At 57.5% G+C, this 11,354-nt stretch overlaps 1 protein-coding gene across 1 annotated transcript in view; it reads left to right on the forward strand.

Moving 5' to 3' along the window:
- The window catches only part of COL5A3 (collagen type V alpha 3 chain), an 11,837-nt gene extending 943 nt beyond the window's left edge, over positions 1-10,894 (forward strand). Inside the window, exons 2-19 of the mRNA XM_014446452.2 lie at positions 2,864-3,025; positions 3,117-3,306; positions 3,381-3,537; positions 4,280-4,384; positions 4,659-4,811; positions 5,863-5,976; positions 6,074-6,220; positions 7,438-7,485; positions 7,559-7,600; positions 7,914-7,976; positions 8,970-9,044; positions 9,125-9,208; positions 9,428-9,484; positions 9,571-9,624; positions 9,823-9,876; positions 10,443-10,496; positions 10,577-10,630; positions 10,832-10,894. Of these exons, the coding sequence (XP_014301938.1) occupies positions 2,864-3,025; positions 3,117-3,306; positions 3,381-3,537; positions 4,280-4,384; positions 4,659-4,811; positions 5,863-5,976; positions 6,074-6,220; positions 7,438-7,485; positions 7,559-7,600; positions 7,914-7,976; positions 8,970-9,044; positions 9,125-9,208; positions 9,428-9,484; positions 9,571-9,624; positions 9,823-9,876; positions 10,443-10,496; positions 10,577-10,630; positions 10,832-10,894 (1,676 nt within the window). The remainder of the gene's footprint in view (positions 1-2,863; positions 3,026-3,116; positions 3,307-3,380; positions 3,538-4,279; positions 4,385-4,658; positions 4,812-5,862; positions 5,977-6,073; positions 6,221-7,437; positions 7,486-7,558; positions 7,601-7,913; positions 7,977-8,969; positions 9,045-9,124; positions 9,209-9,427; positions 9,485-9,570; positions 9,625-9,822; positions 9,877-10,442; positions 10,497-10,576; positions 10,631-10,831) is intronic.
- The last annotated feature ends 460 nt before the right edge of the window (positions 10,895-11,354 follow it).

Raw genomic sequence — 11,354 nt, forward strand, 5'->3', positions numbered from 1 at the left:
GGTCCCGGGGGCCCCGGAGGGGTGAGTCAGCGCTGAAGCACGCCCAGCTGCGCTCCTCTGGCTGGGTGCCACGTTCCCCCTGCCCCCAAGCGGGGTTCCCGGTGCGGGGCACCTGGGGGTTGGGAAGATCTTGGTCCCTCAAGTGATGATCGAGAGAGCTTCCCGGTCTGAGAGACTCCAGGCAGGCCCTCTTGGAAACCCCTCCCTAAGATAAACGCAGACCCCCAACACACACACACACACACACACACACACACAAACACACACCTCATTTTCCCTGAAGTTCAGGGAGGTGCCTGCTCACGTGGATAACCCCAGATTGGCCTGTGCCCCATTCCCACGCTCACTCATCCACACTAGCGTTCAAGCTCGGGCAGTTATTCAGAATGCAAGCCTCTGGGACACCAGGAATGTTAAACACCGGTGCCCACGCTCAGGCAGCCCCATCAGTCACCCGCACACGGCCACAGCTTTTGTCACCCTCCCACGCTTTCAAACGCTCACATATGCTTCCACTGGCACCCACACAACATGGTCAACATTCACAACCAGTCACCCACACGTTGGCTTGGCGACACTTTCAGATATTACCGCAGGCCCCAACTCCAGTCTAAACACAATCACAGATCACCTGTGAGACCTCACTGCCGACCCGACTCACATGGACACACAGCCACAAGTCACAGAACTGGACCTAATCTTTCCATCACAGGCCACAGAATCGCATGCGCGGACACCACAGATCACGTTCTTAGCCATTCTGTGCTCCACGAATGCCACACACATGCACACTCTCACGCACGTGCACAGTAGCACATACGCACATTGCACAGACACTCACACCTACGCTTTCCTACACTGAGGGTATCCCAGCCATGTCCCAGCCTGGTCCCTGCCTGCCTCCCTCCACATCCTAGACCCCACCCAACGTCTCCCTGGGACCCTGACCACCACGGGGAAGAGTCTGTGGGGGAAGGGTGGGCTGGGTCCGTGACAGACCCCCACTCCCTGACTGCAGGCAAGACTCAATGCCTCTTGTGTGTCTTCTTGTCACGAAGCCAGCCATGAAAAGAAAGGGAGGTCAGTTTTTGAAAGGTCATTTCAGAAGGGACACAGGACTGAAGCAAGAGGCATTTGGGTTAGATGCTGGGAAGGACTTTTTAAACGTGAATGAGCAGCTGGTAGAGAGGAGATTTGTCACCCTGCATGGAGACTGAGGGCTGGATGAGGGGGAGCCTGGGAGAGCCACACTGAGATGCTGGTTCTCAGCCCTCCCCTGGGCCCCAGCCTGGAGAGGGGGCAGCTGGGATGGTCATTGCACGAGGGAGTGACCCTTGTGGTTAGCAGAGCCTGGGAGCCCAGATCTTAGCCCCAGGGGCCTGTAACCCAAATACCTCTTAATGACAGCCCAGCCACAGAACAGGCAATTAGAGATGGGGCTGATGATGGTAGCAGGATGGGGGGTGGGGGGGTGGAGGTAGATAGAGAGAGAGAACAGTCCACACACAGAGATACAGAGAGATAGAGAGGCACTGAGATAGAGACATGCAGAGAGAGACAGATATGAGACCAAATAAAATACTGAGAGAGAGAGAGAGAGAGAGAGAGAGAGAGGAAGAGAGAGACTGATTCAGAGCTGGACACGAAGAGAGACCTGGAAAGACCGAGACAGAAAGTGGGACAGAGAGAGGGCGGGGTGGGGGAGAGAAGACATAAAAAAAAAAGAAAAAGAGCAGAAGGAAGTGGGGTAAGAGGGAGCTGAGGCTGGAACAGGCTCTACGGAGTCTGCAGAATGAAGTCTGACCCAGGAGAAGCTGGAATGGGGTCCCTCACCCAAGCCCCTATTTCCCTCAGCTCGGGGCCCCTATCCTGGTTCCCAATGGTGAGGTCAGCAGAGCCGCCCCCAGGCTGAGGTCATGGGCAGATCCAGTAGAATCTGACTCCTGCCAGGAGGCTGGGTCAGGGGGTCAGTGGGGCGTCTGCTGGGGGTGGAGAGGAGGGGAGATCGGGCAGGGGCTTTGGGCCAGGGGTAGCCCCGCCCACTCCTGCCCAGCCATGTGGTTCCACTTACTGCTGGCCAGCCTGGGCTGCAAGGGGTGGGGCTGGTAGAACTGCTTGGATTAGGCTCTGATTGGGCCAGACCAGTTCCTTCCTTTGCTGGGGTGAGAGGGAGCAGGTCAGAGGGAGGAGGTCAGGAGGTTATCAGAGAGGTAACCTTGGTTCATAATGAAGACAAAGAGGGAGATAAAATGGGGAGGTCACAGGTCAGATGACTGGGATAGGCAGAGGTCGGAGGTCGGAAGGGATGGCCAGAGAAAGAGTGGACCCGGGAGGAGATCATGGGTGACGGTGGTTAAGGAGGAGGTCAGAAGGCAGTGGTCAGGAGAGGTGGTGGTCAGAGGGAGCAGTTCATAGGCAGTGGTGGTCAAAGGAAGAGGTCAGAGGGAGGAGGTGGGGAAGGAACACGCAAGAGGCCCCATCCTCTCCAAGTGGGTTTCCCCTGGCAAGGGGGCTCCAGGCCTGGAAGTTGCCCCAGGGAGCTGGTGCGGGGGAGTGCGGAGAGGGGGACAGTCTGGCTCTGGGGCTCAGGCCAGGAAGCTTTGATTCATCCCAGAACTAGGTCAGTGTTTTCTCTCTCACCAAAACCAAGGGGAAAAAAACACAACAAAACAGGAGTCAACAGGCTAATGGGGCCGCAACAGCTGTGGGTTGGAGAGGGGGGTGAGGGTCCCCGACCTGCTCCCTCTCTCTGACCCATAAACACAGTGTGTGTGTGGGGGAGAGCTGGGTCCCCCAGACCTCAGCCACTCACATGGAGCCCTGGGCTTATTCTAACTGCCATGCACCCCGCTTCTTTCTGCAGCAGACCCCGTGGATGTGCTGGAGGCTCTGGGTGTGCGGGGGGGCCAGGCTGGGGTCCCCGAGGGGCCTGGCCTCTGCCCCCAGAGGGTCCCAGAGGGCGACCGGGCATTCAGGGTGGGCAAGGCCAGCACACTGGGCGTCCCCACGTGGGAACTCTTTCCAGGTAAGTCAGTGTGGGAGGGACTGGGGTCATCCTGGGAGCAGGGTCACTGCCAGGTCCTCTGAGTTGCCCCTTTCCCTCCGGACCCCATCAGATGAACAGTTTCCTGAGAACTTCTCTGTCCTGATCACCCTGCGGGGCCAGCCAGCCAACCAGTCTATTCTTCTGTCCGTCTATGATGAGGATGGTGCCCGGCAGCTGGGCCTGGCGCTGGGGCCAGCTCTGGGCCTCCTAGGTGGCTCCTTTAGGCCCCTCCCCCAGCAGGTCAACCTCATGGATGGCAGGTGAGCAGAGGGAGAGGGAGGGCCCACAGAGTGGGTGGGTGAGACGCACCCCTCACGGAGACGTCTCCCTGCAGGTGGCACCGAGTGGCGGTCAGTGTGGATGGTGGCGCGGCGACCCTGGTGGCTGACTGTGAACCTCAGCCCCCGGTGCTGGGTCAGGGCCCTCGGTTCATCAGCACAGCTGGACTCACGATGCTGGGGAGCCAGGACCTCGGGGAGGAGAGCTTTGAGGTAGGTGTTCAATGAGCGGGGACACTGAGGCAGCGGGCGGGCAGACGTTTTATCCACAGCCTGATCTGGAGGAGAGATTAGAGGAGGGGATGTCCAGCTTCCACTTCCTGCCAGGAAGCGGAGAGCAGGGAGCACCATGCGTCCTTGCGCGTCTTTGTGGTGTGTGACTGTGAGATTCTAGAGCCACGAAATGATCATTTGTGATGCACATACTTGGCTGTGGCCAGAGGATAAGGTTGTGATGTGTGACTGTGCTCGTTGTGGTGGCGTGTGATTGCGTGCGGCGGGGAGGGGGGGGCTGGTATGATGTTGGGTGCGGGCAAGGCATGATGTTGAGTGGCCATGTGGCAGGTGTGCCTTTGGTGTGGTGACTGTGGCTGGTGACGGTGCTGCGTGTGACTGTGATGTGTGCCACCTCCAGGAGGCCAGCGACCTCCTCCGTCCTTTGTTCCCCTTCTCCCGGCACCTTGAAGGTCACCTGACACCTGAGAGCGAAGGAACACATGTGCCCCTGATGGGACGGATATTGAGGGGTGTGCTTTGCGGTTGTGATTTGCTGTGACCCTGATAGACTCTCTCTTCTCTCAGTTTTGGAGAACTGAGGGGTCACGGGAACTGTGGTGGGGGCCCCCCCCTCCTTATACTTAGGGTGCTCTGGGTGGAGAAGCACCGAGCCTCGATGCTTGGGTTGGGGGTCAGAGTTAGCCGGTGGCTTCCTTCCCTGTCTCCCACCTCTCCCCAGGGAGACATCCAGGAGCTGCTGATCAGCGCAGACCCGCAGGCGGCCTTCCAGGCCTGTGAGCGGTACCTTCCTGCCTGTGACCACCTGGACCCTGCAGCCGCCGGGGTGAGTGAGAGGCCTGCGCTGAGGTCACAGGCTGGTCAGCCCCGGCTTCTGGTCTCAGGGATGAGTGAACTCTGAGCCCCATCTACGGGGCTGAGTGACTCCTGCCCTCCACCAGGTCATAGGCATGGGTGACCTTGACCCGGGATCATAAGGCTGAATGAGCCCTGGCTTCAAGACACAGGATTAGTGGGCCATGTGCTAACATGGCCTCGAGTGACCGGAGGGATGAGGCCCCCACGGAGGGCCTCTGGTCTGACTGGGGTCTTCTTCCCAGGCCCCCCAGGGTGAGCCAGAAACCCCTCCCCCCAAACGGAAGAGGAAGGGAAAGGGGAAGAAAAAAGGGCGAGGTCGTAAGGGGAAGGGCAGGAAGAAGAAGAACAAGGAGGCCTTGACCCTGGATCCATCTCTTGGCTCCCTGGAGAACTGGGTAAGGGACCTTTGACCTCTCACCTCTGATCGTTGGCTGCCTGACTTCTGGTTCCTGATTCCCACTGATGAAGGTCTCTGCTTTCAGTCTCCATCCCTGACTTTTGATTTACCTTAGCTGACTGGTGACTGGGTGGTGGGGAGGGGGTGCTGGTTCTGTCTCATGAGCTCTCCATCTCTCCCCCCAAGTTCTGGGGGGGGCTGGAGGGAGGGGCCACATCAGGACGAGGACCTTATTATTAGAAGGATCTTGATGAGGGTCCTGTTTAAGGGTAGCTGGGGTTCATCAGTGTGTCTGTCATTCCTTGGGGTTGACTGGGGCCATTGGTGAGGGTTATTTATTGGGGAGTCAGTAATTGAAATTGGGAGCACTATTTGACTTCCCTGATAGAGATTGATGGTTGGTGGGTCCCAGGGCAGGGGTCACTGCTGAAGGCCATTGGCTGGGGCCCTTGGTTAGGGCAGGGGCACTGGTTGTACTACATCGGCTTCTGGTATCAGCGGGGAGAAAGACTTATTATTTCAGGGCCAGAGCAGGGGCACCAGGGGGAGCTGCCTTTCCCCAGCCCCTTCCTCAGCCCCTTACCTGGGCCCCCACCGTCTTCTTTGTGCTCTTGACCCAGTTCCTCTGCAGCTGTCCAGGCCAGAGGAGCTGCCGCTCCCTCACTGTGGCCTGGCTGGCTGGCTGGGAGCTCGCCTTGGGAGAGAACACGTGGGATAGGCTTCCGGGAGCCTGGCCCTGAGTGCTGGACCTTGACCCTGCTCAGTGGGCTCTGGAGCCAGCCCCGCTCTGTCTTCCAGGCTTCCGACACCAGGCTCAGCCCTCCTCCTCCACGCAGGAGAGCTCCCCCTGCTGGCTGTCTTGGTCCAGCCAGCACACCTTCACCTCTAGTGGGCAGCCCCCCGCCCCCCCATCCCTCTTATGTTCTCTGGGAATCCTCTTATCCCACTTCCCCAGACTGGGCGGGGGGCAGGGCCCATCTCCTCCTTTGTCTCCTTTTTGTCTTAATTGGCCTGGCCCTAAACCTGATCCTCCCGCGTCCCTTCTCCAGACCTCTACCGACATCCCCAAGACAGAGGCAACAGCTCCAACGCTGCCCCCGACTCCCACGCCCTTGGTCATCGCCGCCACTGTGACCATTGGCCGCAATGTCACCATCCTGGAGGTGGGCGGAAAGTGGGTGGGGCTGGAAGGGAAGGTCCCTGGGCAGTGGTGGTGGCAGGTGATCCGGGGTAAACCTTGGTCTGTCCTAATGTCTGCAGGAGGGGCTGGACCCTGACAGCGAAAATGAACTGGGGACCCTGGAGACTGATTTAGCCAGAGAGGATGAGGAAGGAGATGGCCCCACCATGGGCCCCAACTTCCGGGCAGCAGAACAGCCATCCCAGACTCAGTTCCACATCTTTCCTGTGAGTCTGGGTGACTGGGTTGGGCGCAGGGGGCGCCACACAGGGTCACATTCTCCCTCTTGCCTTATTTTTATCTTGCCTAGCATGCCTTCCTACCACCCCCGTGGAGTTGACAAATATTTATCTACAGACACTGTGCTAATGTGGCAGACATCGTGCTAATAGATGGCTCTGTGGGTGGGGTGATTCATTCAACTCTTCGTCTAAGCATGATGAGAAGCCACTGGAGATGGAACAAGATCGGATTGGGAGTCTTAACCGCTCCTCTGGCTGCTGAGCAGCATGTGGACCATAGGGGGAGCCAGAGGGGCAGCAGGGAAACCAGTAGTCTCCGCGATAGCGGCGGTGACCTGGAGGAGGGCAGTGGAGGTGGGGATAGAGACAGGAGGACAGATCTGGGTCATGCTCCATTTTGGTCTTGCTGCTGGAGGTGGAGACAGATGTAAGGATGACGGTAGATTCCCGATGGGACCGTGGAGTGAGACGGGGAAGCCCGAGGGAGGGGCATGTAGGAGGTGCCAAGGATCTCATTTTGGATGTGCTAACTCGGCAACCCCGTTTGGCCTCCAACTGGAGATGTCAAGCGGATGGTTGGTTACGTTAGAAGATTCTGGTGTTCAAGGGAGACGGTCTAGGCTGGAGATGAACCCTGGGACTGGTCCACCGAGAGAGGCTATCTTTAGCCAAGGAATTGGATAGAATCGCCTAGGGAACTAACGCAGACAGAGAAGGGGGCACAGGTTCTAGCTGTGGTGCTGGACAGGGTGGAGGTGAAGGATTCTAACGAACTTACCCCGAGTGCCTGTTCTGTGCCAAGCATTGTTTGACCGTATTCCTATGTTCATGGGATGCCTCTTGTCGTGGGATGCCATCATTCACCCACCGACTCTGCAGGGGAGGCCAGAGAAGTTAAATGCGTGGCTGTCCACCTGTCAGCTGGTGAGAGGCAGCTCCAGGGTTAGGATTGCACAACAGGCTCTAGCGTGGCTGCTCTCACCTGACGCTGCCTGGCCAGGCGGCAGCTGGAAGCCGAGCTGCTCAAAACATCTTGGTTGAGGAAAGGACAGCGCAGGCAGCTCAGAGGATGGGCCCTGTGTGCATGCGTGCACGTGTGTGTGTGTGTGGAGTGTGTGTGTTGAGTGTGAGGTTGGTTGGCTGGGAGTTCTTTGTCTGAGTTGCAGGGCTCACATCTCTTTTCTGTCCACCCCCTGTCCCAGGGCGCTGGAGAGAAGGGAGCCAAAGGAGAGCCTGCAGTGATTGAACAGGTGAGGGGCCTGGGGCTGGGAGGAAGGGGTGGAATCTGGGCTAGAAGGGGAGTCACGCTCGTTTTTCCTTCAGGGACAGCAGTTCGAGGGACCCCCAGGAGCCCCAGGACCTCGGGTGAGTCAGGGCTGCATTCCTCTCTTCCTGTCTTTCTCTTCCAGTTGGGGTGTTTGAGCCCCTGGGGTGAGGGGTTGGAATGTGATATTGTCAGGTCATTTGAAGACTATTGGACGGTTGAGGCTCAGAGGATGCCAGAATAGGAATTGGGGTGTAAAGGGGATTGCTGTGGGTCCGCATAGTATGAGGGGCCAGGAATGGCTCCGTGGTTGGCTGTAGAGGTCAGCATGGGGTCAGGGTCAGTGGCGGGTCAGAAGTCAGCCTGGTTCAAACTTTGTGCTTCTCATGACCTCTGTTCCTCTGTCCTCAACAGGGGGTGGATGGCCCCTCAGGCCCTCCTGGACCCCCAGGGTTCCCTGGGGACCCCGGCCTACCGGTAAGAGCCTCCCCCAGGGTGTATCCGTCTGGGGAGTGAGGTTTCAGGCTGCAGAGCTGAGGGGGGCAGCATGGATGTCTGAACGTGGGTCTGAGAGGCGGGGCCGGGGATACCGTCCTGGAGCTGCTTCAGGGCCCTCCTGCTCCTCTCTCTCCACCTGTGAACTGTCACTCGGCTCGGGCTCCCCTTCTGTCTCTGGGGGCCTGTCTCCTGCTTTTCTCCCTGTTTCTCTCTCTGCGTGTCTTTTAGCTCTGTTTTCTCCTTATGTCCGTGTCTCTGTTTCTTTCTTTCTTTTTTTTTTTAAATATATTTTTATTGATTTCAGAGAGGAAGGGAGAGAGAAAGAGATAGAAACATCAATCAGTGATGAGAGAGAATCATTGATTGGCTGCCTCCTGCACGCCCCACATTGGGGATTGAGCCCGCAACCTGGGCATGTGCCCTGACTGGGAATTGAACCTTGACTTCTTGGTTCATAGGTCGATGCTCAGCCACTGAGCCATGCCAGCCAGGCCATGTCTCTGTTTCTTTATCTGTCTTCTGTCTGTCTCTCTCTCTGTATTTCTGTCTGTGCTTCTTTTAAAAAAATACGTTTTTATTGATATCAGAGAGGAAGGGAGAAGGAGAGAGAGATAGAAACATCAATAATGAGAAAGAATCATTGATTGGCTGCCTCCTGCACGCCCCCTACTGGGGATCAAGCCTGCAACCTGGGCATGTGCCCTTGACTGGAATCGAACCTGGGACCTTCAGTCTGCAGGCCGACGCTCTATCTACTGAGCCAAACCAGCTAGGGGCTCTGCTACTTTTTATGGCTCTCTCCCTCCATCTCTATTTCTTTCTCTTGCCTACTCTCTCTTTCTCTTTCTCCCTGCCTCCATCTTTCTCTGTCTCTCCCTGCCTCCCTCTCTCTATTTCCCTGTCTCCACCCCTCTCCTCCTCCATCTCTATCTCTCATCCCTGTCTCTCTCTGCCCCCTTCTTCCTCTCTCAGGGCCCTGCTGGTCACCCAGGAATCCCTGGCATGGATGGACACCGCGGCCTACCGGGAACTGTGATCATGATGCCGGTAAGAAGGAGATAGGGTGGCACAGCTTTGGGGGGTGGAGCCTCTCTTTGGGGCTCCCCTCACTGCCAGTTGCCTGCTAGTTCCAGTTTGCAAGCGGCTCCCTCAAAGGACCCCCAGTCTCCTTCCAGCAGGCCCAGGCTCAGGCAATAATGCAACAGGCTCAGGTGCGTGGAGGACAATCAGGGGACTGACGGGGTGGGGGGTGGAGATGGAAGGACATTGGGGGAATGGCAGAGATGGGGGCAATGAGGGGCTAGTCAGGAGACAGGGAGATATTTGTCTCCTGAAGATCCCCTCTGGCGGGGTGGGGGCTGTGATGGGGTATGGGGGGGTGTTGGAGTCTCTTGGGAGAGCTGAGGCTCTGTTGCCCTCTGTCTTTCCAGCTCTCTATGAAAGGGCCCCCTGGCCCGGTGGGGCTCACTGGACGCCCAGGCCCCGTGGTGAGTATAGAGGCTGCGTGAAAGGGAGATAGGTCATGGAGAGGGGGAACCTATTCTAATGGCATTACCCCATCTCTTCTTCCAAGGGTCTCCCTGGGTATGCAGGTCAGAAAGGAGAGATGGGAGAAATGGGGCCACAGGTAAGATGGGGGGGGGTGGGGGGAGGTTGGGGACTGGACTGCATGGGAAGGGTCTTCCCTTAGGGCCACCGGATAAAGTGCTAGTTGGGGAAAATGACAAAGTGGCTGGGATACTCTTGCAATTACTAGGGAGTGATTTAAAATAAGTCCTTCCTGCTTCTTATTTGTCTTCCCATTCTCTTTTTCTTTCTCTTCTAGGGTCCCCGAGGCCTTCAGGGACCTGTTGGGCCCCCTGGCCGGCAGGGCAAGATGGTGAGTGACTCCTAGGTCCTCAGGTCATGTCTCACCCATCCCTCAACACCCAGCACCAGCCTCCGCTGTTTGCTCCCAGGGTGTGTTGGTGTCATTGGTGGGATAAGAGTCGAGGACAAAGAATGGCAGCTCCACTGAGCGTATGACAAGAGTCTGGCCAGGTCCCCGAGGCCGGGAGGAGCTGCCAGGGAAAATGAGGTTGAGCTGAAATCTGGGGTAGAACCAGGTGAACGGGAGAGGAAGGGCATTCCAGGAGAAGGAACAGCATGTGCAAAAGAGAAGTCTGGTACAGGCGGGAAATAACGAGCAAGATCCCTCCAGGTAGTTTTAAGTGCCATGAGAAACACGCAGCAGGGCAGCTGCTGGAGACTGAAGCTGAGGCTTCTTAATTGTTGTGACGATGGTGACTTGGACTAGAGAAAGGGCAATGGTTGCAAAGAGTAATGGGTGGGTTTGAGATACATGTGGAAGGTTCGATTAATACAGAAGCTCCCAGCTCAGGACTCTGTATGCAGAAGATGCTCAGTCAATGTAGTGGGTATCTTGATGATGTCACTCCCCCACAGGGCCGCTCTGGAGCAGACGGGGCTCGGGGCCTCCCCGGGGACACAGGACCTAAGGTGGGTGACGGGGCCAGGACTGGGACTGAGGAAATGTCAGGGTCAAGGACTCAGGGCTCAGCTGGTGTCCCTTTGTGCAGGGCGACAGGGGCTTTGATGGCCTTCCAGGGCTGCCTGGTGAGCAGGGCCAAAGGGTGAGTGTGTGAGGCCCTCCCGCGTGCCCAACCCCTCCCAATACTCATGAGCCCCTCCCCACCCCCTGGTGTCAGAGCTTCCAACCCTGGTTCTGAGCCCTCACCCTTCCTGTCCCATCTTCTTTCCTGGGGAGGTGGGGGTGTGTGTGTTAATCTCTCCCCCACATTTCCACACTGAACTCCCTTCTGGTCCCACCCTAGGGTGACTTTGGCCATATGGGGCGGCCTGGTCCCCCAGGAGAAGATGGTAGGAAGGTAAGTTGAGAAGGGAGTTAGGAGATGGCTTGGTGTGGAAAGCCAGGATGGGAGTCAGAGAGGAGGGGAGTATTCATGGGACAGGATGCGGGGTGAGGGTCTGACCCAGAGGGCCAGGAGGCCCCAGCGAGGCTCACAAAGACAGAGGGAGAGCCCTAGCTGGTTTGGCTCTATCAGTGGATAGAGCGTCGGCCTGCAGACTGAAGGGTCCCAGGTTCAATTCCGGTCAAGGGCACATGCCCGGGTTGCAGGCTCGATCCCCAGTGGGGAGTGTGCAAGAGGCAGCCAATCAATGATTCTCTCTCATCATTGATGTTTCTCTCTCTCCCTTTCCCTTCCTCTTGGAAATCAATAAAAATATACTAAAAAAAAAAAAGAAAAAGAACAAGGCAGAGGGAGAGCTGTGGGCTAGCACTGGAGTTAGGAGGTGAGGCTCAGGGTGGCGGGTCCAGGTTTGGGGTCAGAGGCC

The sequence above is a fragment of the Myotis lucifugus genome, unplaced genomic scaffold (assembly GCF_000147115.1).
Source record: "Myotis lucifugus unplaced genomic scaffold, Myoluc2.0 scaffold_539, whole genome shotgun sequence".
Taxonomy (NCBI): Eukaryota; Metazoa; Chordata; class Mammalia; order Chiroptera; family Vespertilionidae; genus Myotis; species Myotis lucifugus.